At 48.8% G+C, this 24,317-nt stretch overlaps 1 protein-coding gene across 1 annotated transcript in view; it reads right to left on the bottom strand.

Annotated features, from left to right (window-relative positions):
- Positions 1 to 816, bottom strand: part of LOC119951523 (probable E3 ubiquitin-protein ligase HECTD4) — a 415,771-nt gene extending 414,955 nt beyond the window's left edge. Inside the window, 2 exon segments of the mRNA XM_038774748.1 lie at positions 259 to 276; positions 279 to 816. Of these exon segments, the coding sequence (XP_038630676.1) occupies positions 259 to 276; positions 279 to 428 (168 nt within the window). The 5' untranslated portion in view covers positions 429 to 816.
- Between the last annotated feature and the right edge of the window lie 23,501 nt (positions 817 to 24,317).

The following is a 24,317-nucleotide window of genomic DNA, read 5'->3' on the forward strand; positions in this document are numbered from 1 at the left end:
AATGAGACCCTCAGACCAGGAGGAGGTGAGGTGGCATTCGGATTAAAGCTCTGCCACAACAACCTTTTATTCATTTTAATAATTGTCTCCATCTTGTTCGCAGTGGTTAGACTGCGTCAAAGCCCGGGAGTGGTTGGTACCTCGGAGCCAGCAGGGAGGGTCTGTCAGCGGGTTGCAGCGTCTCAGACCCCCGGGTGGCGGCTCAAGGCGGATGGGCGATAATTCCGGGTCAGGGGGGGCTGAGGGTGGGGAGCTCACCTCCTGCTCGTTCTCCCCGGCTCGGCTGAAACCCCGATCTCAGTTGGCAGCTCCACCAGGTCGGTCACTCTGATCAGTCCGTCGTGCAGGAAGAGCGTCTCCTCCTTCACCGAGAGCCACTGGGCCGAGTCGGCCGCTGCAGCCGCCGCCGCTGCAGCCGCCGCTGCCATGGCTCCCGAGGGCCGGCGCCAACACACGGACAGCGCGCTGCCGCCTCACACCGCCGCCATTGCAACCCGCCGCTCTCTTCAGCCCCTCAGCAGGGAAATGTTTACAATAGGGAGGGAAGGAGAGAGGGAGGGAAGGGAAAGAAAACCCCGGCAACCAGAGGGAGGGGTTGGGGGAGGAGGAAAGCGGGTGGGGTGGGGGGGGAGCTTAAACACCGTCAACCCCTCCAAGAGAAACTGCCGAGAGAGCGGGGGAGGGGGAGGAGGAGGGTGGCAGGCGGCCGCCGGGATGGGACGAGGCTGGGTCTTGGTGCCTCACTCAGTGACAGTCGGAGCGGCGCCGCTTTCACCCCAGCTCCCGTCAGCGCTCACACTGACGCCATATTGGAGAGATGAGGGACAGTCCCCAAAATGCACCGCGTCACGCACGGCGGCGCGCACAGCCCGCAATCCACCAGCAGGGGGCAGTGCCCAGTCAGGGCTCTTCCACCACGGTGGCCATCACCAGCTTCATTCGCTGGGGAAAGGCTGCACGGGAGGGGGGGGCAGGGTGGTGCCGGGAAGGGAAGGATGAAATTCTGATGGGCAGGGCTTCACATGGAAAATCCATCGAGCGCCTGCGTGTCGAAACCAAGGGAAATTCATGGTGCAGCAGCCATGCCGAGAGACAGCACACCCGCGACTCCTTCACTGGCTGCAGAAGAAGGCCACTTTCCCCAGGTCAGAGATCCAAATAGATAGAGGAATCCATGAGGGGATATACTAATGAATGGGGTACTCCATTAAATAGCTGCACCAGAGGACGAATCATGAAGCGAACCACATAAAGGAGCTGGGATATCAAAGAGGAGAGGGATTTTTAACGAAAAAAGACGGGAAAAGGAATCCATGGGGAAAGGTACACATTAGATTACCAATCCCCCAGGAAATGGGGACACTCAGAGAAAAATCAGAGCAAAACGGACGCATATAGGCAAATGGAATTTTGTCCATCATTGCTAGAGGGATGGGGTTTAAGACTAGGGAGGTTATGTTGCAATTGTATAAGGTGTTAGTGAGGCCACACCTGGAGTATTGTGTTCAGTTTTGGTCTCCTTACTTGAGAAAGGACGTACTGGCACTGGAGTGTGTGCAGAGGAGATTCACTAGGTCAATCCCAGAGTTGAAGGGGTTGGCTTATGAGGAGAGGTTGAGTAGACTGGGACTGTACTCGTTGGAATTTAGAAGGACGAGGGGGGATCTTATAGAAACATTTAAAATTATGAAGGGAATAGATAGGATAGATGCGGGCAGATTGTTTCCACTGGCGGGTGAAAGCAGAACTAGGGGACATAGCCTCAAAATAAGGGGAAGTAGATTTATGACTGAGTTTAGGCGGAACTTCTTCACCCAAAGGGTTGTGAATCTATGGAATTCCTTGCCCAGTGAAGCAGCTGAGGCTCCTTCATTAAATGTTTTTAAGGTAAAGATAGATAGTTTTTTGAAGAATAAAGGGATTAAGGGTTATGGTGTTCGGGCGGAAAGTGGAGCTGAGTCCACAAAAGATCAGCCATGACCTCATTGAGTGGCGGAGCAGGCTCGAGGGGCCAGATGGCCTATTCCTGCTCCTAGTTCTTATGTTCTATATACCGAGGGCCAACCTGTCGGAAAAGTAGGCAATCCATGAAGGAAGCTTAATCCCTTTTGGGGCAGCACGGTAGCATGGTGGTTAGCAAAATGCTTCACAGCTACAGGGTCCCAGGTTCGATTCCAGCTTGGGTCACTGTCTGTGCGGAGTCTGCACATCCTCCCCGTGTGCGTGGGTTTCCTCCCACAGTCCAAAGATGTGCGGGTTAGGTGGATTGGCCATGCTAAATTGCCCGTAGAGTCCTAAAAAGTAAGCTTAAGGGGGGGGGGAGGTTGTTGGGTTACGGGTATAGGGTGGATACGTGGGTTTGAGTAGGGTGATCATTGCTCGGCACAACATCGAGGGCCGAAGGGCCTGTTCTGTGCTGTACTGTTCTATTCTATTCTATCAAAGAACAGTTCTAAGGTGGAGCTTAACAATTCATGGGGCGTGTCATGATATGCAAAAATGCAGCTAATGAACACATAGAATAGGACACGACCAATGAGCAGTCAGGACACTCAGGGGTGGTATCTCACTATAAAAGGGATGAGGCACTCGCACCCCGCCTCTTTCCACAGACCAACATCTACAGAGTGAGACGGGGTGTATCCTCAGCATCACACCCCAGCACGTAGCTTAGAGCAAGGCTGGTTCAGTTAGACTGAGTTACTGCATTTAGATTAGCAGAGAGTCGAACTCATTGAGAACTGTGCTAATAGTTCAATAAAACACATTGAACTCACTTCAAAGTCTGGAGCATCTTTTACTCAAAACTGCATCAAATGGCAGCTTGTGTTATTCCAAATTACATAACACAACGGGGAGGAGATGTTGGAACCAACAATTCTACGGACACGTGCTTGTAGGATTAGAATAGCGGTTTTAATATACTCACAACAGAGCCAGCCGTTTAGCCATTGAACTTTCGGTGAACTGGCCAGCTGACCATGTGGCACTGATCTTTATACAGCAGCTCCCGGGGGAGGAGTCCTGGGCGGAACCAAGGGAGAAGCCCAGTACAATTCTCGAGCATTCCCAGAGCTACTCCTCCTGGTGGTCAGGTAGTGCAACTGCACTTACAATATAGGCACATGTATATGCAGATTATAATCCGGTGTGAATCACATTCACCACATTCACCCCCTGTGAAAAAAACAACTCCAGCGGGGGTAGTGGCTCACAGAGTTAGTCTGTCTGGTGGACGAATTGTTCGTTTCGATCTGCGGAGCACCGGGGTTGCAGCCTCTTGCGGTGGCTGGGTGGGTGTTGGGAGCTGGGGTACGATGGCAGACTCCGGGGTGGGTCTCGTCCGAACTTTATACACCTCTGGCTCGACCGGAGACTGGGGGCGGGCTGGTTCTAGCGCGTGGAACCGGTGGGGTGAGCTTGCGGAATCGGGGGCGCGAGGGGCTGCAGCATAGAGAACGGGGTAAGGGGTTTCTCAGTTGGGGTGGGGGAGGCTGGATCCAGCAGGTGCCAGGTCCCGAAGGGATACTGTGTCCTGGCGACCGTCCGGAAACTCCACGAATGCGTACTGGGGGTTGGAATGGAGGAGGCGCACCTTTTCAATAAGGGGGTCAGTTTTGTGCCCCCTGACGTGCTTCCTCAGGAGGACCGATCGTTGGTCGGTGATGAGGGTGAACCTCCTACCTGCGAGGTAGTGCCTCCAGTGACGAACAGCCTCCACGATGGTTTGTGCTTCCTTCTCGACTGAGGAGTGTCGGAGTTCTGAAGCGGATAGGGTACGGGAGAAAAATGCAACGGGCCTCCCTGCCTGATTTAAAGTGGCTTCTAGAGCTACCTCTGAGGCGTCACTCTCAACCTGAAAGGGAGTGGATTCATCCACCGCCCGCATGGCTGCTTTGGCGATGTCCTCCTTGATGCCATCGAAGGCCTGGCGCGCCTCAGCTGACAGGGGAAATCGTGTGGCCTTAAAGAGTGGGCGGGCTTTGTCCGCATATTGAGGGACCCACTGGGCATAGTATGAGAAGAACCCCAAGCACCTTTTGAGGGCCTTGGGGCAATGAGGGAGGGGGAGTTCTAAGAGTCCGGGTCTGGGCCCAGGACTCCGTTCTCCACGACGTAGCCGAGGATGGCTAGTCTGTTTGTGCGGAAAATGCATTTCTCCTTGTTATAAGTGAGATTTAATTTCTGTGCCGTTTGGAGAAAACGGTGGAGGTTGGCGTCGTGGTCCTGCTGGTCATAGCCGCAGATGATAACATTGTCCAGATAAGGAAACGTGGCCCGCAGCCCGTACTGGTCTACCATTCGGTCCTTGCTCGTTGGAACACCGAAACCCCGTTAGTGACGCCGAAAGGGACCCGGAGGAAATGGAAGAGGCGGCCATCGGCCTCGAACGCTGTGTAGTGGCGGTCCTCTGGGCGGATTGGGAGCTGGTGGTATGCAGACGTCAGATCCACCATGGAAAATAGCCGATATTGGGCGATCTGATTAACCGTGTCTGCAATTCTGGGGAGGGGATACGCGTCTAGGAGCGTAAAGCGATTTATGGTCTGGCTGTAGTCGACAACCATGCAAAATTTTTCCCTGGTCTTGACGACCACCACCTGAGCTCTCCAGGGACTATTACTGGCCTCTATGATCCCCTCACTGAGCAGCCGTCGGATCTCCAATCGGATAAAGACCCTATCCTGTAGGCTGTATCGCCTGCTGCGAGTAGCTACTGGCTTGCAATCTGGAGTGAGATTGTCGAAGAGCGGAGGGGGGGAGATGCGCAGCGTGGTTAGGCTGCAGATAGTGAGTGGGGGCAGGGGCCTGCCGAAGCTGAGGGTGAGGCTCTTGAGGTTGCACTGGAAATCCAGGCCTAATAAGAGTGGTGCGCAGAGGTCGGGCAGGACATAAAGTTTCAATTTAGAATAACTAGCGCCTCGAATTGTGAGCATAGCAACGGTGCGTCCTTGGATTTGGACTGAGTGGGAGCCCGAAGCGAGGGCGATAGTTTGGCTCACCGGAAAAATAGAAAGCGAACAGCGTCTTACCAGCTCTGGATGTATAAAGCTCTCGGTGCTCCCGGAGTCAAAGAGGCATGGCGTGCTGTACCCGTTGATCTGAACCTCCGCCATCGAACTTCGAAGGTGCTTGGGGCGGGTTTGATCCAGGATGACTGCGCTGAGTTGCGGGTAGTCGGCGGCTCGATCAGCTGTGCTGGAGTGGCCCCGTGATGACTGCCCTCTGAGTTCGTAGTCGTCGAGGTGAGTTTCAGAGTTTGAAGGGGATGGATCCCAAGATGGCCACCCCCATGAGTCGCACATGGCCGGCCGCATGGAGGAGGATTGCCAAGATGGCCGCCCCCATGAGTCGCACATGGCCGGCTGCATGGAGGAGGATTGCCAAGATGGCCGCCCCCATGAGTCGCACATGTCGGGTGGGGGCGGAGTCGGCATACAGGCTGCAGCACTTTGGGGCCTGCGGGCCTGTGAATTCAGGGAACGAGTGCTTTGAGCCGTGGGAGAGTTAGAGGCTGGGGCTTTCTTTGCCAGACACACTCTGGCATAGTGTCCTTTTCGCCCGCAGCTGCTGCAGGTCGCGTTACGGGCCGGGCAGTGCTGCCGCGGGTACTGGCTTTGGCCACAGAAATGGCAGGTTGGGGCAGCTGAGTAGCTGGCTGGAGCAGCTGAGTAGCTGGCTGGGGCAGCAGAGTAACTGGCTTTGGCAGCGCGGTAGCTGGGGGGCCGTGCGGCACAGGCTTGGGGGGACTGTTGGTCGGGGGTCCACGATAAGGTCACGGGGTCCGTGGGAAATGAGGTGAGGCTGCGGAAGGAAATTTCCATAGTGGTAGCAGCCTCCACAGTAGTGTCTAAGTCCTGGGCCCCCTTTTCTAGCAGTCTTTGGCGCACATAGTTAGACCTAAGGCCTGCCACGAAAACGTCCCGCACAGCAATCTCCCTCTGTTCAGCCGCGGTAACGGCTTGATAATTACAGTCATTGGAAATATTGTTCAATTCTCTTACAAACTCGGCTTGCGGTTCTGTAGGCCACTGACGGCGAGTCGTAAACATGTGGCTTGCATAAACCTCGTTAATGGGCCTAACGTACATTTTGTCCAATATTGCCAGCGCTGCGGTGTAAGAACCGGCCGGATTTAGCTCTGTGGCTTACCCTCGCGTGCAGTAGGCTGAGTTTTTGTTCCTCCGTTGTTCCGGCGGTGCTGGCTTCTGCCAGGCAGGCTTTAAAACATCTCAGCCAGTGGGAAAAAATTTCCTTATCCTCTGCATCCTGTGGGTCGAGTTCTGGGCGTCCGGGCTTGAGGGTTGCTTCCATGATTTCTTTGACTGTTTCCTGAGTATATTAAATTGTTGGAACCAACAATTCTACGGACACGTGCTTGTAGGATTAGAATAGCGGTTTTAATATACTCACAACAGAGCCAGCCGGTTAACCATTGAACTTTCGGTGAACTGGCCGGCTGACCATGTGGCACTGATCTTTATACAGCAGCTCCAGGGGGAGGGGTCCTGGGCGGAACCAAGCCCAGTACAATTCTCGAGCATTCCCAGAGCTACTCCCCTGGTGGTCAGGTAGTGCAACTGCATTTACAATATAGGCACATGTATATACAGATTATAATCCGGTGTGAATCACATTCACCACAGGAGGTATTTATCTGATTTAATAGTCAGAACGTTTACCACCTCACAAGTAAAATTGCACCACCAAGACAATACACAAGAAAGCAAAAGTGAAAGAAAACTGGCACACCATGAAACGTTTTGCAGGAAAGGACAAAGCAAAGGATGATAGGCATATTCCACCATGGAAATAAAATAATACAATAAGTGTGGGTGTTATCAAGAATGTACAGTGCTGGGGTAGTGCACATTAAACGGAATTTACATAATTGCCAAGGTTTTCATAACTTTAAAATTCTCATATAAACAAGTCTCACAATAATGTCACATACATTTCTGGAGGAATATAAATCACTGGAGAGGTCAGTAATAATCTTTGGGGATCACACTAGAAATTTACAACTTGCCATCAATGTCAGCAATACGCAACACTGGAAGCAATAGCCAAAATATATCCCAGTGAGGCAGCACCGCCAGGTGTATCTATTAATATTCACTAGTAGGGACACAGCAGCTTTATGCACAACTGGGCCAACAACAGAATATAGACGGATAGCAAGAAATGCGCAAACTGTCACAATGGCAGGGATATACACTCAAAGACAAAAGGAGGAATAAACTTGGGAAAGTGGGAAATAACTGATGATACATATGAGGAACATGCATTATTGAGGAAGTAATAGGAATATATAACGCTGGTAATAGTGGGAATACAGTATTGAAGGAAACAGAAGTACACACTCCAACGGGGACACAAGAGCACAAATAATAGGAACAGGAGTAAACTATATGGCCCTTCGAGCCTGCTCCGCCATTGAATACAATCATGGCCAATCTTGTGTTTCAGCTCTGCTTTCCTGGCCATTCCTTATATCCCTTGAATCCCTGAAAGACCAAAGATCTGTTTATCCTAGCCTTAAATATATTCCACAATGGAGCATCCACAACCTGGGGCAGAAAATTCCAAAGATTCACAATCCTTTGAATGAAGTAGGGCGGGATTCTCTGGTCTCTGACGCCGAAATCCCGTTCGGCGATCGGCCGGAGAATCCGGGTTGACGCCGCAAGTGGGGCCGCCGCCGCTTTCGGTATGCTCCGTCCCCTCCATCTGAGGCCCTCCCCCAATGTTCTGCCCCCGATGGGCCCAGTTCCCGACGGTGTGGGACACGTGTGCTTTTTGTTTTTGGGAACCCGGCGTGGCGGATGCGGACTGAGTCCAGCGCCACCACAGTCGCATGGGAGCCGTTCCGTGGGCAGGGCAGGGGCTGGGGGCACTGGTGGGGGGTGGTCTGGGGGTGGCGAGCCTGGTCAAGGGGGGGCAGTTTTTGGCAGGCCGGGTCCATGCGCAGCCGGCGCCATTTTGCACGCCGCTGCCGTGCGCATGCGCAGCCACAGACCCGCCAATTCTCCGGCCATATCCGCAGCTAAAGCCAGGGGCTCTACACTGCGTGCCTGCTAGTGCTAGCCCCCATCAGACAGAGAGTCGGTGCAACTTTTGCTCCGTTGTTTCAGGCATACAACACCACTGTTCCAACGCCGGCATCAGCACATAGTCTCCCAAATGGAGAATCCAGCCGGTAATTTCTCCTCATCTCAGTCCTAAATGATCAGACCCTTACCCTTAGACTGTGCCACTGTGTTTTAGATTCCCTGACCAGCAGAAACAATCTCTCAGGATTTACCCCATCAAGATTGCGTTGAATCTTGCGAGGCAGGTAGATCCCAGGAGCGAGGTCTCCCAGCTTTCAACAGCCACGTTGCGCTGCGGTGAGCTGATTTTCTGGCGCAGTGTGGCCATTGGATTGCGCCCAAGATCTTACACCACATAAAGCTGTAGGAATACATCAAAGAGGAGGCAGAAAATTCAGGGCGGAATTCTCTGGTTTACCAGCCGTGTATTTCTCGGTTGCGCACCGTTCGCTGGCAGCGGGATTCTCTCTTCCCGCCTATTATCAATGGGATTTCCCATTGTAACCATCCCATGCCACTGCGAAACCCGCAGGCAGGAAAATTGAATCGCAAAGACCGGAGAATTCCGGCCACAATACCGAGAGGAAAGGAAACATGTCATAGGGAAAATGTCACTGGAAGTAATTGGATACATCTCATGAGGCAATTAAAATGAGAGCTGTTAAGGTGAAAGAACAAACTGGACAACAGAGAACATAAGTGGAGCAGAGGTGACAAACACGCAGGGAAATGAGAGATATGCCACAGTGGGCAATGATGTCAGAGGATGGTGGTGTTAGGATGCTGGTCACTGAAACAGTCATACTAAGTAAAATACAGCAGTACTATTTACATGGAATAAAATGAATAGCAAGCAATTGTGCCGTGAGAATGTGGAACACAGAGCTCTTTTGTTAATTTACAATGCAGGCCGTCTGTCTTAATTCAAAATCATTTAACTTAAATTATCTGATCAGTCACAATGTTAGCATTACATTCACACTTTGCTCTGTCGCTTTAAACTATTAGGTAATTCACGATCTTTTTGTGCAAAAATGACTAAATTAACAGAATTGGACAGTACATGTGTTATTACATGTATATGCACAGATTCATTTCTCTATGATTATGTTTTAGGCTTTCATAACTTCCCTGTCAAATCAAAACAATATATATGCAAGAATGGTATTACAGTACACTTTTGTTCTCACTATGTGTAATCCCCAAGGGTGATTCACATTATTTTTGTTGTATTAATATATCATATATCTGTTCACAAAACACTGCTGAAGAATTTCAGAATATCATGTAATAAAGATGTAATTTTACTTATTTAACAGCTTTGGTAATACATGGCAATGCACACCAGTTAGAAAATAACAGGGTAGATTAAATGTCCATCTTTGCCACCTTGGTACAGTATTAAGCATTGTCTTGGTGGATTGAAAAACAATTGGCAAGGAGAATCAACATTGGTAATAGAGTCTGCCTGAATTTTCTCCCACTGAAATTCAATATTCTAACAACCTGTTTTATTATCATAGAATTTACAGTGCAGAAGGAGGCCATTCGGCCCATCGAGTCTGCACCGGCTCTTGGAAAGAGCACCCTACCCAAGGTCAACACCTCCACCCATTCCCCATAACCCAGTAACCCCACCCAACACTAAGGGCAATTTTGGACACTAAGGGCAATTTAGCACGGCCAATCCACCTAATCTGCACATCTTTGGACTGTGGGAGGAAACCGGAGCACCCGGAGGAAGCCCACGCACACACGGGGAGGATGTGCAGACGCCGCACAGACAGTGACCCAAGTCGGAATCGAACCTGGGACCCTGGAGCTGTGAAGCAATTGTGCTATCCACAATGCTACCGTGCAGCCCTAACCTTCCAACAGTCATTCAGCATTTTCATTTCTCATATTTCATTGTGCTCCCTGCTCCCTTTTGCCCCTACACCCAACTGTTCAACACTATTGCAGTGCTTTCATTAGCCTAGTCCCATCCACACCACCAGTGCACTCTACTCTTCACTGTTTTCACATTCCAGTTTCATGTGTTGCCAAATCCCTCAAGGCTCTGCATTACAAGCTACATCATGTCATACTAATGCTTCTTGACCCCTCAACACCCTTTGTACTCAGTTCCTTCATGTCCCTAAACAATCATTGACTTCTCATGGACCCCATCCATCCTAATTTTTAAAAAAATCCTCAATGCTCTTTGTTCTTCCAACCTCCAAATTAATGCACCAATTTCATGACCCTGAAGATTCTCAAGTCTTAGACCCCTCCCCTACAGTGCATCCAGGCCTTGAGTAGTTTCAGGTTCCAGCCCTCTGAACCCTGACAAATCTTATCTAATCATACTCATACACATATCACACTGTGTTGTTCTTAGCCCTGAGCACTCCTGCGCCAATAATTACATCCAGCTCCAACCTTCCTGGCATGTTCTTCCAATTTGTAGCCTCCATATGTACCCTCCCATATTGCTGCCCAGTCCAGCCCATTCCCCTCTCCTTCCTGTCTGTCTTCTTGGCTCAGTCTTCACTTGCGACTTCAAAAAAGGTATTTTCAAAAAAGGATATAGGCATTTGGAGCTCATGTGTTCAGCATGAAACATCTTGAAAGATATACTGGGCAGCACGGTGGTGTAGTGGTTAGCACTGCTGCCTCACAACACGACGCTGAGGTTCCAGGTTGTATCCCGGCTCTGGGTCACTGTCCGTGTGGAGTTTGCACATTCTCCCCGTGTTTGCGTGGGTTTCGCCCCAACAACTCAAAGATGTGTAAGGTAGGTGGATTGGCCACGCTAAATTGCCCCTTAATTGGAAAAAATTAATTGGGTACTCTAAATTTTTTTTTATTTTAAACGTCTTAGAAGATGTACTTTGAGACAACATGCAGGGAATAAAAAAAGGCTCAGCTGATTTGTTCCAAGAAACTATGAAACGTTATTGTATTTAAAGGGGGAATATATTAATTATTTTTAGACTGATACAAGTATTATGATTTTTAGTATTATGTCAGTGCCTCTGTGAATTTCCTGACTTGTAACTAGGGCAGAATAGTAATGTAGCCTATATAATGTATATTGCCTGTAAGATCAGATGGAGGAGGAGTTCAGGAGGTGGGACATGCTGCCATTGTCGTTGGCGGGGAGGGTGCAGTCCGTCAAAATGACAGTGCTTCCGAGGTTCTTGTTCCTTTTTCAGTGCCTGCCCATATTTATCCCCAGGGCCTTCTTTAGGAGAGTGACTAGCAGTATTCTGAGTTTTGTGTGGGCACATGGGACTCCGAGAGTGAGGAGGGTGTTCCTGGAGCGAGGAAGGGATGGAGGTGGGCTGGCACTGCCCAACCTTCTGGGGTACTATTGGGCAGCCAATGTGTCAATGGTGCGTAAATGGGTGATGGAGGGGGGAGGGGCGGCGTGGAAAAGAATGGAGATGGCGTCATGTAGAGGTACGAGCCTGGGTGCCATGGTAACGGCACCATTGCCGCTCTCCCCTAAGAGGTTTACCACGAGCCCGGTGGTGGCGGCGACCCTAAGAATCTGGGAACAATGGAGACGGCATCGGGGGGAAACAGGGGGCTCGATGGAGGCTCCACTGGGTGGCAACCATCGGTTCATCCCGGGGAACACGGATGGGGGATTCAGGGGGTGGCAAAGGGCGGGCATCAGCAAATTGAGGGACCTGTTTATTGGCGGGAGGTTTGCGGGCCTGGGGGAACTGGAAGATAAATTTGGCCTTCCCCAGGGGAACATGTTCAGATACCTGCAGGTAAAGGCGTTTGCTAGGCGACAGGTAGAGGGATTCCCTTTGCTGCCCTCGCAGGGGACGATGGACAGAGTGCTTTCGGGGGTGTGGGTAGGAGAGGGGAAGGTGTCTGACATCTATACGGTAATGCAGGAGGTGGAGGAGTCGTCAGTGGAGGAGCTGAAGGCTAAATGGGAGGAGGAACTCGGGGAGCAGATAGAGGACGGGACTTGGGCGGATGCCTTGGAGAGAGTCAACTCTTCCTCCTCATGTGCGAGGCTTAGTCTCATCCAATTTAAGGTGCTGCACCGGGCCCACATGTCCGGGACTAGGATGAGTAGGTTCTTCGGGGGTGCGGACAGGTGCACCAGATGTTCGGGGAGTCCTGCGAACCACGCCCATATGTTCTGGGCATGCCCAGCACTGGAAGAATTCTGGAAGGGGGTGGCGGGGACGGTGTCGAGGGTGGTTGGATCCAGGGTCAAACCAGGGTGGGGACTCGCGATTTTTGGAGTTGCGGTAGAGCCGGGAGTGCAGGAGGCGAAAGAGGCCGGTGTCCTGGCCTTTGCGTCCCTAGTAGCCCGCCGAAGGATTCTGTTACAATGGAAGGATGCAAGGCCCCCAAGTGTGGAGACCTGGATCAGTGACATGGCGGGATTTGTAAAATTGGAAAAGGTCAAATTTGCCCTGAGAGGATCAATACAAGGGTTCTATAAACGATGGCAGCCTTTTCTGGACTTCCTGGCTCAGAGATAGATAACTGGGTCAATAGCAGCAGCAACCCGGGGGGGGTGGGGGGGGGTGCATTATTGTAGTGTTTATTCTGTAACTTTATAGTGTGTTAATTTGCGTTGTTGTTAAAATGCTGGGTTGTTCATGGGGATGGGGCGAATGTATATGATTGTTAATATTATTGTTATTTTCGGTATTTTACTAAGGTGCGTCAATGTTGTATAAAATCAAAATTTCTCAATAAAAATTATTTAAAAAAAAATGTATATTGCCTGTATACATTTTCAGGAAATGCATTATACAACCTATTTATTTCCCAGTTCACAGTTTACCCTGATCAGGTGGTTAATGACAAAGTGGTTTCAGTTTATAATTAACACAGTCTGCTGTGGAAACTATCGGCAAGCCATTCAAGTGAGGAAAGGTATTGGGTACAAAGCACAGCGTGTAAAATTTTAAAAGCGGATTTTCTTTAATTGGGTGAAGACAAAAACAGATTTGTAGCAGCAAATAAAGTGTTCAATTCTGTGAATCAACCTGATCACACCATAAACATGACCAAATTAAGTTGTAACTTTATTTCACTTTTCAGTCTTTTTTCCCCTAGTCTCCTCTTTTAGCTGTCTTGACTCCCTTGCATACTGTCTGGTTCTACAGGCATAGAGTATCAACAATGTGGCTATTATGCATGTGTGAAACAGGTGAACTAAGTGTGAAGAATATTACCAAGGAACTGGTTCTCACTGATTTTCACATACACACATTTCCACTTAGACTCTTTGTACAGTGATCTGGAGCATGAACTATTATTGATCTTCCCACTCCCTAACCCAGGGTTTATGGCCAAAAATTAGCAACCAAACTGCAGCCCCCAACCTGAGATCAATCAAGCTACCAGAACTTGGGGATTAAACCTGGTACATTGTTCAAAGTCAAAACTTTCTTTCAGCCCTGCAGTTTGATTTGGTGGTAGCCTGGTCACAGTTGGACGAGATAGCTCACACGTTGGCACATCAGAAATTAAGAAGAAAATTCAGAATTAATATCCCACGTACTTCTGCTGCCTCTCCTGTTTCCTGCTGATCATCTTTGACATTTGAATTTCTGTCCTGCGTTTGCAGAAGTTCAAGAACAGAGTTAGCCACCACCTGCTGAATCAAGTTTGTTGAGGCCTGCATTGCTGCACTGGGAGACTCTGGGTTTGCCCCTCGGTTTCTCCTGGACAAATTCTATGGGGTCTGTTGTATTCTTCGTAACCACCAGGATCAATTTTGTAAGACATCTGTCCTCAAGGCGGTTGCCTCCCTGTTGTTATGTCAACATAATGTGCAAAAGAAAAACCCTTGTGATTGGTATGTGCCCTAGATTCTAGAACCCAGCATTATTTTTAGTCTTGACAGAGTCACGATGACAATAGTACATTGACCAATCACAAGACACAAGATACCTCTGATGACCAGTGGTCTCACTACATTGTCACAATAACCTGTATTCAGATATTGCTCTCACAAAACTAAACAATATTGGTTTTGAGATTGCTAATTGCTTTTTGGCATGTCCTGAGGCAAAACACAAAATGGCAACAGTAGTGTTTGACTGAGGCATTGCCTGGAGTGACAGTGAGTCACGTTGAGCAGAGGGATCAGCTGTCTGCAGTGATATAACAAAGCTTAAGGTTGTGTTCTCCATCTTCTTCTGCTTGATCTATTTCAATTAATTGTACAGGACTAACTTTGGCATTCTGGAGTCTTCCATATGGATGATTTGTTTTTACCAATACAGATCCAATTTCGTTAATACAACCAGGAGAGGGTGGTACAGTATTTGTTGTCACTGGACTAATAATCCAGAAACCGAAGGCAATGCCCTGGGGACCAGGACTTGGCGTTCAATAAAAAAATCCACAAAGAAAATTTTAATGATGACCATGAAAGATTGTTGATGGTTCACTGATGCCTTTTAGGGCAGGATCTGCTGTGGTACATGTGACTGCAGACTCTGAAATGGGCATTTAACAAGCCACCAAGTAGTATCAAACGGCTAAAAAACCTCAAGGGAATGAAACTGGCCAGACCACCCGGCATCGGAAATTACAAAGCAAACTCAGCCCTGTCGACCCTGCAAAGTCCCATCTGGGTGCTTGTGCCAAAATTGGGAGAGCTGTCTCACACTGTCTCACAGGGCAGCAGAGTGGCACATTGGTTAGCATTACTGCCTCACAGCGCCAGGTACCCGGTTTCAATGCCAACATTGGGTGACTGTCTGGAGTTTACACATTCTCCCCATCACGGCCAGGGTTTCCTCCGGGTGCTCCAGTCTCCTCCCACAGTCCAAAGATGTGCAGGTTAAGTGGATTGGCCATGCTAAATTGCCCCTTAGTGTCCAAAAGGTTGAGTGAGGATATGGGGTTACAGGGATCGAGCGGTAGAGTGGACTGAGGTAGGGTGCTCTTTCGGAGGGCCGTGCAGATTCGATGGGCTGAATGACTTCCTTCTGCATTGTAGGAATTCTATGACTAGTCAAGCAACAGCTGACATAGTAATGCTCACAGAATCATACCTTACAGTTAATGTCTCAGACACCACCATTCCTGTGTATGTCTTGTTTCACCAACAAGTCCAGCAGAAGTCCCGACCATGGCATATAGTCAGGAATCAGTTGCCCTGGGAGTCCTCAACATTGATTTCGGATAACATGAAGTCTCATTGCACCAGGTCAAACATGGAGAAGGAAAACTCCTACTGATTAACATATATTCCCCCCCGCCCCACATTAGCTGGTGAATTAATACTCCTCCATGTTGAATACATGCACTGAGAGTTCCAGGGGTGCGGAGTGCACTGATTTCATTGTCCATTACCAAGAGTGAATTGATAGAACCACTACTGACAGAGCTGCTCATGCCCCAAAGGGCATAGTTGGTAAACTAGATCTGTAACAGGTCGTGAGGGAACCAACATGAATGAAAAATATACATGACCTCATCTTCATCAACCTGCCTACCGCAGATGCATCTGTCCATGACAGTATCATTAGGAGTGACCACTGCACAGTCCTTGTGGAGACGAAGTCCCACCTTCACGTTGAGAATACCCTTTATCTCACTGCGTTGCAGCACTACCACCATGTTACATGGGTTAGATTTCGATCAGATCTAGCAATTCTAGACCGGGGAACCATGAGGCATCGTGGGCCATCAGCAGCAACAAAATTGTACTCAACAACAATTAACAATCTCATGGCTGGGCACTTCCCACTCTACCATTACCACAAAGCCAGGGGATCAACCTTGGTTCAATGAAGAGTGCAGGAGAGCATTCCCGGAACTGCACAAGGCATACCAAAAATTGTGGCGTCAACCTGGTGAAGCTACAACACAGATCAATTTGTGTACCAAACAACATAAGCAGCAAGTGATGGATAGAGCAGCAAGTGATTCCACAACCAAAGAATCAGATCTAAGCTCTGTAGTCCTGCCACATCCAGCGATGAATGGTGGTGGACAATCAAACAACTCACTGGAGGAGAAAGCTCCACAAATATTAGCGAGAGGCAGCATGGTTAGTATTAGCGAGAGGCAGCATGGTTAGTATTAGCGAGAGGCAGCATGATTAGTATTAGCGAGAGGCAGCATGGTTTGTATTAGCGAGAGGCAGCTTGGTTTGTATTAGCGAGAGGCAGCATGGTTTGTATTAGCGAGAGGCAGCATGGTTAGTATTAGCGAGAGGCAGCATGGTTTGTATTAGCGAGAGGCAGCATGGTTTGTATTAGCGAGAGGCAGCATGGTTTGTACTAGCGAGAGGTAGTATGGTTTGTATTAGCGAGAGGCAGCATGGTTTGTATTAGCGAGAGGCAGCATGGTTTGTATTAGCGAGAGGTAGCATGGTTTGTACTAGCGAGAGGTAGTATGGTTTGTATTAGCGAGAGGCAGCATGGTTTGTACTAGCGAGAGGTAGTATGGTTTGTATTAGCGAGAGGCAGCATGGTTTGTATTAGCGAGAGGCAGCATGGTTAGTATTAGCGAGAGGCAGCATGGTTAGTATTAGCGAGAGGCAGCATGGTTAGTACTAGCGAGAGGCAGCATGGTTTGTATTAGCGAGAGGCAGCATGGTTAGTACTAGCGAGAGGCAGCATGGTTTGTATTAGCGAGAGGCAGCATGGTTAGTACTAGCGAGAGGCAGCATGGTTAGTATTAGCGAGAGGCAGCATGGTTAGTACTAGCGAGAGGCAGCATGGTTAGTACTAGCGAGAGGCAGCATGGTTTGTATTAGCGAGAGGCAGCATGGTTAGTACTAGCGAGAGGCAGCATGGTTAGTATTAGCGAGAGGCAGCATGGTTAGTACTAGCGAGAGGCAGCATGGTTAGTACTAGCGAGAGGCAGCATGGTTTGTATTAGCGAGAGGCAGCATGGTTAGTATTAGCGAGAGGCAGCATGGTTAGTACTAGCGAGAGGCAGCATGGTTAGTACTAGCGAGAGGCAGCATGGTTTGTATTAGCGAGAGGCAGCATGGTTTGTATTAGCGAGAGGCAGCATGGTTTGTATTAGCGAGAGGCAGCATGGTTTGTATTAGCGAGAGGCAGCATGGTTTGTATTAGCGAGAGGCAGCATGGTTAGTATTAGCGAGAGGCAGTATGGTTAGTATTAGCGAGAGGCAGCATGGTTAGTATTAGCGAGAGGAAGCATGGTTTGTATTAGCGAGAGGCAGCATGGTTTGTACTAGCGAGAGGCAGCATGGTTTGTATTAGCGAGAGGCAGCATGGTTTGTATTAGCGAGAGGCAGCATGGTTAGTATTAGCGAGAGGCAGCATGGTTAGTATTAGCGAGAGGCAGCATGGTTTGTATTAGCGAGAGGCAGCATGGTTTGTATTAGCGAGAGGCAGCATGGTTAGTATTAGCGAGAGGCAGTATGGTTTGTATTAGCAAGAGGCAGCATGGTTAGTACTAGCGAGAGGCAGCATGGTTAGTATTAGCGAGAGGCAGCATGGTTAGTATTAGCGAGAGGCAGCATGGTTAGTATTAGCGAGAGGCAGCATGGTTAGTACTAGCGAGAGGCAGCATGGTTAGTACTAGCGAGAGGCAGCATGGTTAGTATTAGCGAGAGGCAGTATGGTTTGTATTAGCGAGAGGCAGCATGGTTAGTATTAGCGAGAGGCAGCATGGTTAGTATTAGCGAGAGGCAGCATGGTTTGTATTAGCGAGAGGCAGCATGGTTTGTACTAGCGAGAGGTAGTATGGTTTGTATTAGCGAGAGGCAGCATGGTTTGTATTAGCGAGAGGCAGCATGGTTAGTATTAGCGAGAGGCAGCATGGTTAGTACTAGCGAGAGGCAGCATGGTTTGTATTAGCGAGAGGCAGCATGGTTAGTACTAGCGAGAGGCAGCATGGTTTGTATTAGCGAGAGGCAGCATGGTTAGTATTAGCGAGAGGCAGCATGGTTTGTATTAGCGAGAGGCAGCATGGTTTGTATTAGCGAGAGGCAGCATGGTTAGTATTAGCGAGAGGCAGCATGGTTTGTATTAGCGAGAGGCAGCATGGTTTGTATTAGCGAGACGCAGCATGGTTAGTACTAGCGAGAGGCAGCATGGTTAGTATTAGCGAGAGGAAGCATGGTTTGTATTAGCGAGAGGCAGCATGGTTAGTATTAGCGAGAGGCAGCATGGTTTGTATTAGCGAGAGGCAGCATGGTTTGTATTAGCGAGAGGCAGCATGGTTAGTATTAGCGAGAGGCAGTATGGTTTGTATTAGCGAGAGGCAGCATGGTTAGTATTAGCGAGAGGCAGCATGGTTAGTACTAGCGAGAGGCAGCATGGTTAGTATTAGCGAGAGGCAGCATGGTTAGTATTAGCGAGAGGCAGCATGGTTAGTACTAGCGAGAGGCAGCATGGTTTGTATTAGCGAGAGGCAGCATGGTTTGTATTAGCGAGAGGCAGCATGGTTAGTACTAGCGAGAGGCAGCATGGTTAGTATTAGCGAGAGGCAGCATGGTTTGTACTAGCGAGAGGCAGTATGGTTTGTATTAGCGAGAGGCAGCATGGTTAGTATTAGCGAGAGGCAGCATGGTTAGTATTAGCGAGAGGCAGCATGGTTTGTATTAGCGAGAGGCAGCATGGTTAGTATTAGCGAGAGGCAGCATGGTTAGTACTAGCGAGAGGCAGCATGGTTAGTATTAGCGAGAGGCAGCATGGTTAGTATTAGCGAGAGGCAGCATGGTTTGTATTAGCGAGAGGCAGCATGGTTTGTACTAGCGAGAGGTAGTATGGTTTGTATTAGCGAGAGGCAGCATGGTTTGTATTAGCGAGAGGCAGCATGGTTAGTATTAGCGAGAGGCAGCATGGTTTGTATTAGCGAGAGGCAGCATGGTTTGTACTAGCGAGAGGTAGTATGGTTTGTATTAGCGAGAGGCAGCATGGTTTGTATTAGCGAGAGGCAGCATGGTTTGTGTTAGCGAGAGGCAGCATGGTTAGTATTAGCGAGAGGCAGCATGGTTTGTACTAGCGAGAGGCAGCATGGTTTGTACTAGCGAGAGGCAGCATGGTTAGTATTAGCGAGAGGCAGCATGGTTAGTATTAGCGAGAGGCAGCATGGTTAGTACTAGCGAGAGGCAGCATGGTTTGTATTAGCGAGAGGCAGCATGGTTAGTACTAGCGAGAGGCAGCATGGTTTGTATTAGCGAGAGGCAGCATGGTTTGTATTAGCGAGAGGCAGCATGGTTTGTATTAGCGAGAGGCAGCATGGTTTGTATTAGCGAGAGGCAGCATGGTTTGTATTAGCGAGAGGCAGTATGGTTTGTATTAGCGAGAGGCAGCATGGTTAGTATTAGCGAGAGGCAGTATGGTTAGTATTAGCGAGAGGCAGCATGGTTTGTATTAGCGAGAGGCAGTATGGTTTGTATTAGCGAGAGGCAGCATGGTTTGTATTAGCGAGAGGCAGCATGGTTAGTATTAGCGAGAGGCAGCATGGTTTGTATTAGCGAGAGGCAGTATGGTTTGTATTAGCGAGAGGCAGCATGGTTTGTACTAGCGAGAGGCAGCATGGTTAGTATTAGCGAGAGGCAGCATGGTTAGTATTAGCGAGAGGCAGCATGGTTAGTATTAGCGAGAGGCAGCATGGTTTGTATTAGCGAGAGGCAGCATGGTTAGTATTAGCGAGAGGCAGCATGGTTTGTATTAGCGAGAGGCAGCATGGTTTGTATTAGCGAGAGGCAGCATGGTTTGTATTAGCGAGAGGCAGCTTGGTTTGTGTTAGCGAGAGGCAGCATGGTTTGTATTAGCGAGAGGCAGCATGGTTTGTATTAGCGAGAGGCAGCTTGGTTTGTGTTAGCGAGAGGCAGCATGGTTTGTATTAGCGAGAGGCAGCATGATTTGTATTAGCGAGAGGCAGCATGGTTTGTATTAGCGAGAGGCAGCATGGTTTGTACTAGCGAGAGGCAGCATGGTTAGTATTAGCGAGAGGCAGCATGGTTAGTATTAGCGAGAGGCAGCATGGTTAGTATTAGCAAGAGGCAGCATGGTTTGTATTAGCGAGAGGCAGCATGGTTAGTATTAGCGAGAGGCAGCATGGTTTGTATTAGCGAGAGGCAGCATGGTTAGTATTAGCGAGAGGCAGCATGGTTAGTACTAGCGAGAGGCAGCATGGTTTGTACTAGCGAGAGGCAGCATGGTTAGTATTAGCGAGAGGCAGCATGGTTAGTATTAGTGAGAGGCAGCATGGTTAGTACTAGCGAGAGGCAGCATGGTTTGTATTAGCGAGAGGCAGCATGGTTAGTATTAGCGAGAGGCAGCATGGTTAGTATTAGCGAGAGGCAGCATGGTTAGTATTAGTGAGAGGCAGCATGGTTAGTACTAGCGAGAGGCAGTATGGTTTGTATTAGCGAGAGGCAGCATGGTTAGTATTAGCGAGAGGCAGCATGGTTAGTATTAGCAAGAGGCAGCATGGTTTGTATTAGCGAGAGGCAGCATGGTTAGTATTAGCGAGAGGCAGCATGGTTTGTATTAGCGAGAGGCAGCATGGTTTGTATTAGCGAGAGGCAGCATGGTTAGTATTAGCGAGAGGCAGCATGGTTTGTACTAGCGAGAGGCAGCATGGTTAGTATTAGCAAGAGGCAGCATGGTTTGTATTAGCGAGAGGCAGCATGGTTAGTATTAGCGAGAGGCAGCATGGTTTGTATTAGCGAGAGGCAGCATGGTTAGTATTAGCGAGAGGCAGCATGGTTAGTACTAGCGAGAGGCAGCATGGTTTGTACTAGCGAGAGGCAGCATGGTTAGTATTAGCGAGAGGCAGCATGGTTTGTATTAGCGAGAGGCAGCATGGTTTGTACTAGCGAGAGGCAGCATGGTTTGTATTAGCGAGAGGCAGCATGGTTTGTATTACCGAGAGGCAGCATGGTTTGTATTAGCGAGAGGCAGCATGGTTAGTATTAGCGAGAGGCAGCATGGTTTGTATTAGCGAGAGGCAGCATGGTTAGTATTAGCGAGAGGAAGCATGGTTAGTATTAGCGAGAGGCAGCATGGTTAGTATTAGCGAGAGGAAGCATGGTTAGTATTAGCGAGAGGCAGCATGGTTTGTATTAGCGAGAGGCAGCATGGTTAGTATTAGCGAGAGGAAGCATGGTTAGTATTAGCGAGAGGCAGCATGGTTAGTATTAGCGAGAGGCAGCATGGTTAGTATTAGTGAGAGGCAGCATGGTTAGTATTAGCGAGAGGCAGCATGGTTAGTATTAGCGAGAGGCAGCATGGTTAGTATTAGTGAGAGGCAGCATGGTTAGTATTAGCGAGAGGCAGCATGGTTAGTATTAGTGAGAGGCAGCATGGTTAGTATTAGTGAGAGGCAGCATGGTTAGTACTAGCGAGAGGCAGCATGGTTTGTATTAGCGAGAGGCAGCATGGTTAGTATTAGCGAGAGGCAGCATGGTTTGTACTAGCGAGAGGCAGTATGGTTTGTATTAGCGAGAGGCAGCATGGTTAGAATTAGCGAGAGGCAGCATGGTTAGTATTAGCGAGAGGCAGCTTGGTTTGTATTAGCGAGAGGCAGCATGGTTAGTATTAAGACATGGCAGGAGATCCCAGACCCGTGTCATGCTCCTCGTGTGCGATGTGGGAGCTCAGGGACACGTCCACTGTCCCTGGCTCCTTCACGTGCAAGAAGTGTGTTCAGTTGCAGCTCTTGTTAGACCGCTTGACGGCTCTGGAGCTGCGGATGGACTCACTTTGGAGCATCCGCGATGCTGAGGAGGTCGTGGATAGCACGTTTAGCGAGTTGGTCACACCGCAGGTGAAGGTTACTGAGGGAGATAGAAAATGGGTGACCAAAAGAAAGAGCAAGAGTAGGAAGGCAGTGCAGGTGTCCCCTGCGGTCATCTCCCTGCAAAACAGATATACCGCTTTGGATACTGTTGAGGGAGATGGCTCACCAGGGGAAGGCAGCAGCAGCCAGGTTCATGGCACCGTGGCTGGCTCTGCTGCACAGCAGGGCAGGAAGAAAAATGGCAGGGCTATAGTGATAGGGGACTCGATCGTAAGGGGAATAGACAGGCGGTTCTGTGGACGCAATCGAGACTCCAGGATGGTATGTTGCGTCCCTGGTGCAAGGGTCAAGGATGTCTCGGAGCGGCTGCAGGACATTCTGGGGGGGGAGGGTGAACAGCCAGCTGTCGTGGTGCACATAGGCACCAACGATATAGGTAAAAAACGGGATGAGGTCCTACAAGCGGAATTCAGGGAGTTAGGAGTTAAACTAAAAAGTAGGACCTCAAAGGTAGTAATCTCAGGATTGCTACCAGTGCCACGAGCTAGTCAGAGTAGGAATGTCAGGATAGATAGGATGAATGCGTGGCTCGAGAGATGGTGCAAGAGGGAGGGATTCAAATTCCTGGGGCATTGGGACCGGTTCTGGGGGAGGTGGGACCAGTACAAACCGGACGGTCTGCACTTGGGCAGGACTGGAACCGATGTCCTAGGGGGGGTGTTTTCTAGAGCTGTTGGGGAGGGTTTAAACTAATGTGGCAGGGGGATGGGAACCAATGCTGGAAGTTGGAAGGTAGTAAAACAGGGACAGAAACAAAAGGAAGTAAGGGGAAAAGTGCAAGGCAGAGAAGACATAGTCAGAAATCCATAAGGGCGACAGTACAAGGTACAGTGACTGAGGGGAGCACAGTGAATAGGCCCAGTAATAACAAAAGGAATAAAACTGGAGATGTTAAGATTCAAAACAGAGGTAAAAAAACCAACATAAGTGTACTTTACCTGAATGCTCGTAGTATTCGGAATAAAGTAAATGAGTTGGTGGTACAAATCATCGTAAATGACTATGATTTAGTGGCCATTACTGAAACATGGTTAAAGGATGGTCACGACTGGGAGTTAAATATCCGAGGGTATCAAACTATTCGGAAGGACAGAGTGGATGGTAAGGGAGGTGGTGTTTCTCTGTTATTTAAGGATGACATCCGGGCAATAGTAAGGGATGACATCGGTGCTATGGAGGATAAGGTTGAATCCATTTGGGTGGAAATCAGGAATAGTAAGGCGAAAAAGTCACTGATAGGAGTAGTCTATCGGCCACCAAATAGTAACGAGATGGTGGGGCAGGCAATAAACAAAGAAATAACTGATGCATGTAGAAATGGTACAGCAGTTATCATGGGGGATTTTAATCTACATGTCGATTGGTTTAACCAGGTCGGTCAAGGCAACCGTGAGGAGGAGTTTATAGAATGTATCCGCGATAGTTTCCTAGAACAGTATGTAATGGAACCTACGAAGGAACAAGCGGTCCTAGATCTTGTCCTGTGTAATGAGACAGGATTGATTCATGATCTCATAGTTAGGGATCCTCTCGGAAGGAGCGATCACAATATGGTGGAATTTAAAATACAGATGGAGGGTGAGAAAGTAAAATCAAATACTAGTGTTTTGTGTTTAAACAAAGGAGATTACAAGGGGATGAGAGAAGAACTAGCTAAGGTAGACTGGGAGCTAAGACTTTATGGTGGAACAGTTGAGGAACAGTGGAGAACCTTCCAAGCGATTTTTCACAGTGCTCAGCAAAGGTTTATACCAACAAAAAGGAAGGACGGAAGAAAGAGGGAAAATCGACCGTGGATATCTAAGGAAATAAGGGAGAGTATCAAATTGAAGGAAAAAGCATATAAAGTGGCAAAGATTGCTGGGAGATTAGAGGACTGGGAAATCTTTAGGGGGCAACAGAAAGCTACTAAAAAAGCTATAAAGAAGAGTAAGATAGAGTATGAGAGTAAACTTGCTCAGAATATAAAAACAGACAGTAAAAGTTTTTACAAATATATAAGACAAAAAAGAGTGGCTAAGGTAAATATTGGTCCTTTAGAGGATGAGAAGGGAGTTTTAATAATGGGAAATGAGGAAATGGCTGAGGAACTGAACAGGTTTTTTGGGTCGGTCGTCACAGTGGAAGACACAAATAACATGCCAGCGACTGATAGAAATGAGGCTATGACAGGTGAGGACCTTGAGAGGATTGTTATCACTAAGGAGGGAGTGATGGGCAAGCTAATGGGGCTAAAGGTAGACAAGTCTCCTGGCCCTGATGGAATGCATCCCAGAGTGCTAAAAGAGATGGCTAGGGAAATTGCAGATGCACTAGTGATAATTTACCGAAATTCACTAGACTCTGGGGTGGTCCCGGTGGATTGGAAATTAGCAAACGTGACGCCACTGTTTAAAAAAGGAGGTAGGCAGAAAGCAGGAAATTATAGGCCAGTGAGTTTAACTTCGG

This window comes from Scyliorhinus canicula, chromosome 1 (genome assembly GCF_902713615.1).
Source record: "Scyliorhinus canicula chromosome 1, sScyCan1.1, whole genome shotgun sequence".
NCBI classification, from domain to species: domain Eukaryota; kingdom Metazoa; phylum Chordata; class Chondrichthyes; order Carcharhiniformes; family Scyliorhinidae; genus Scyliorhinus; species Scyliorhinus canicula.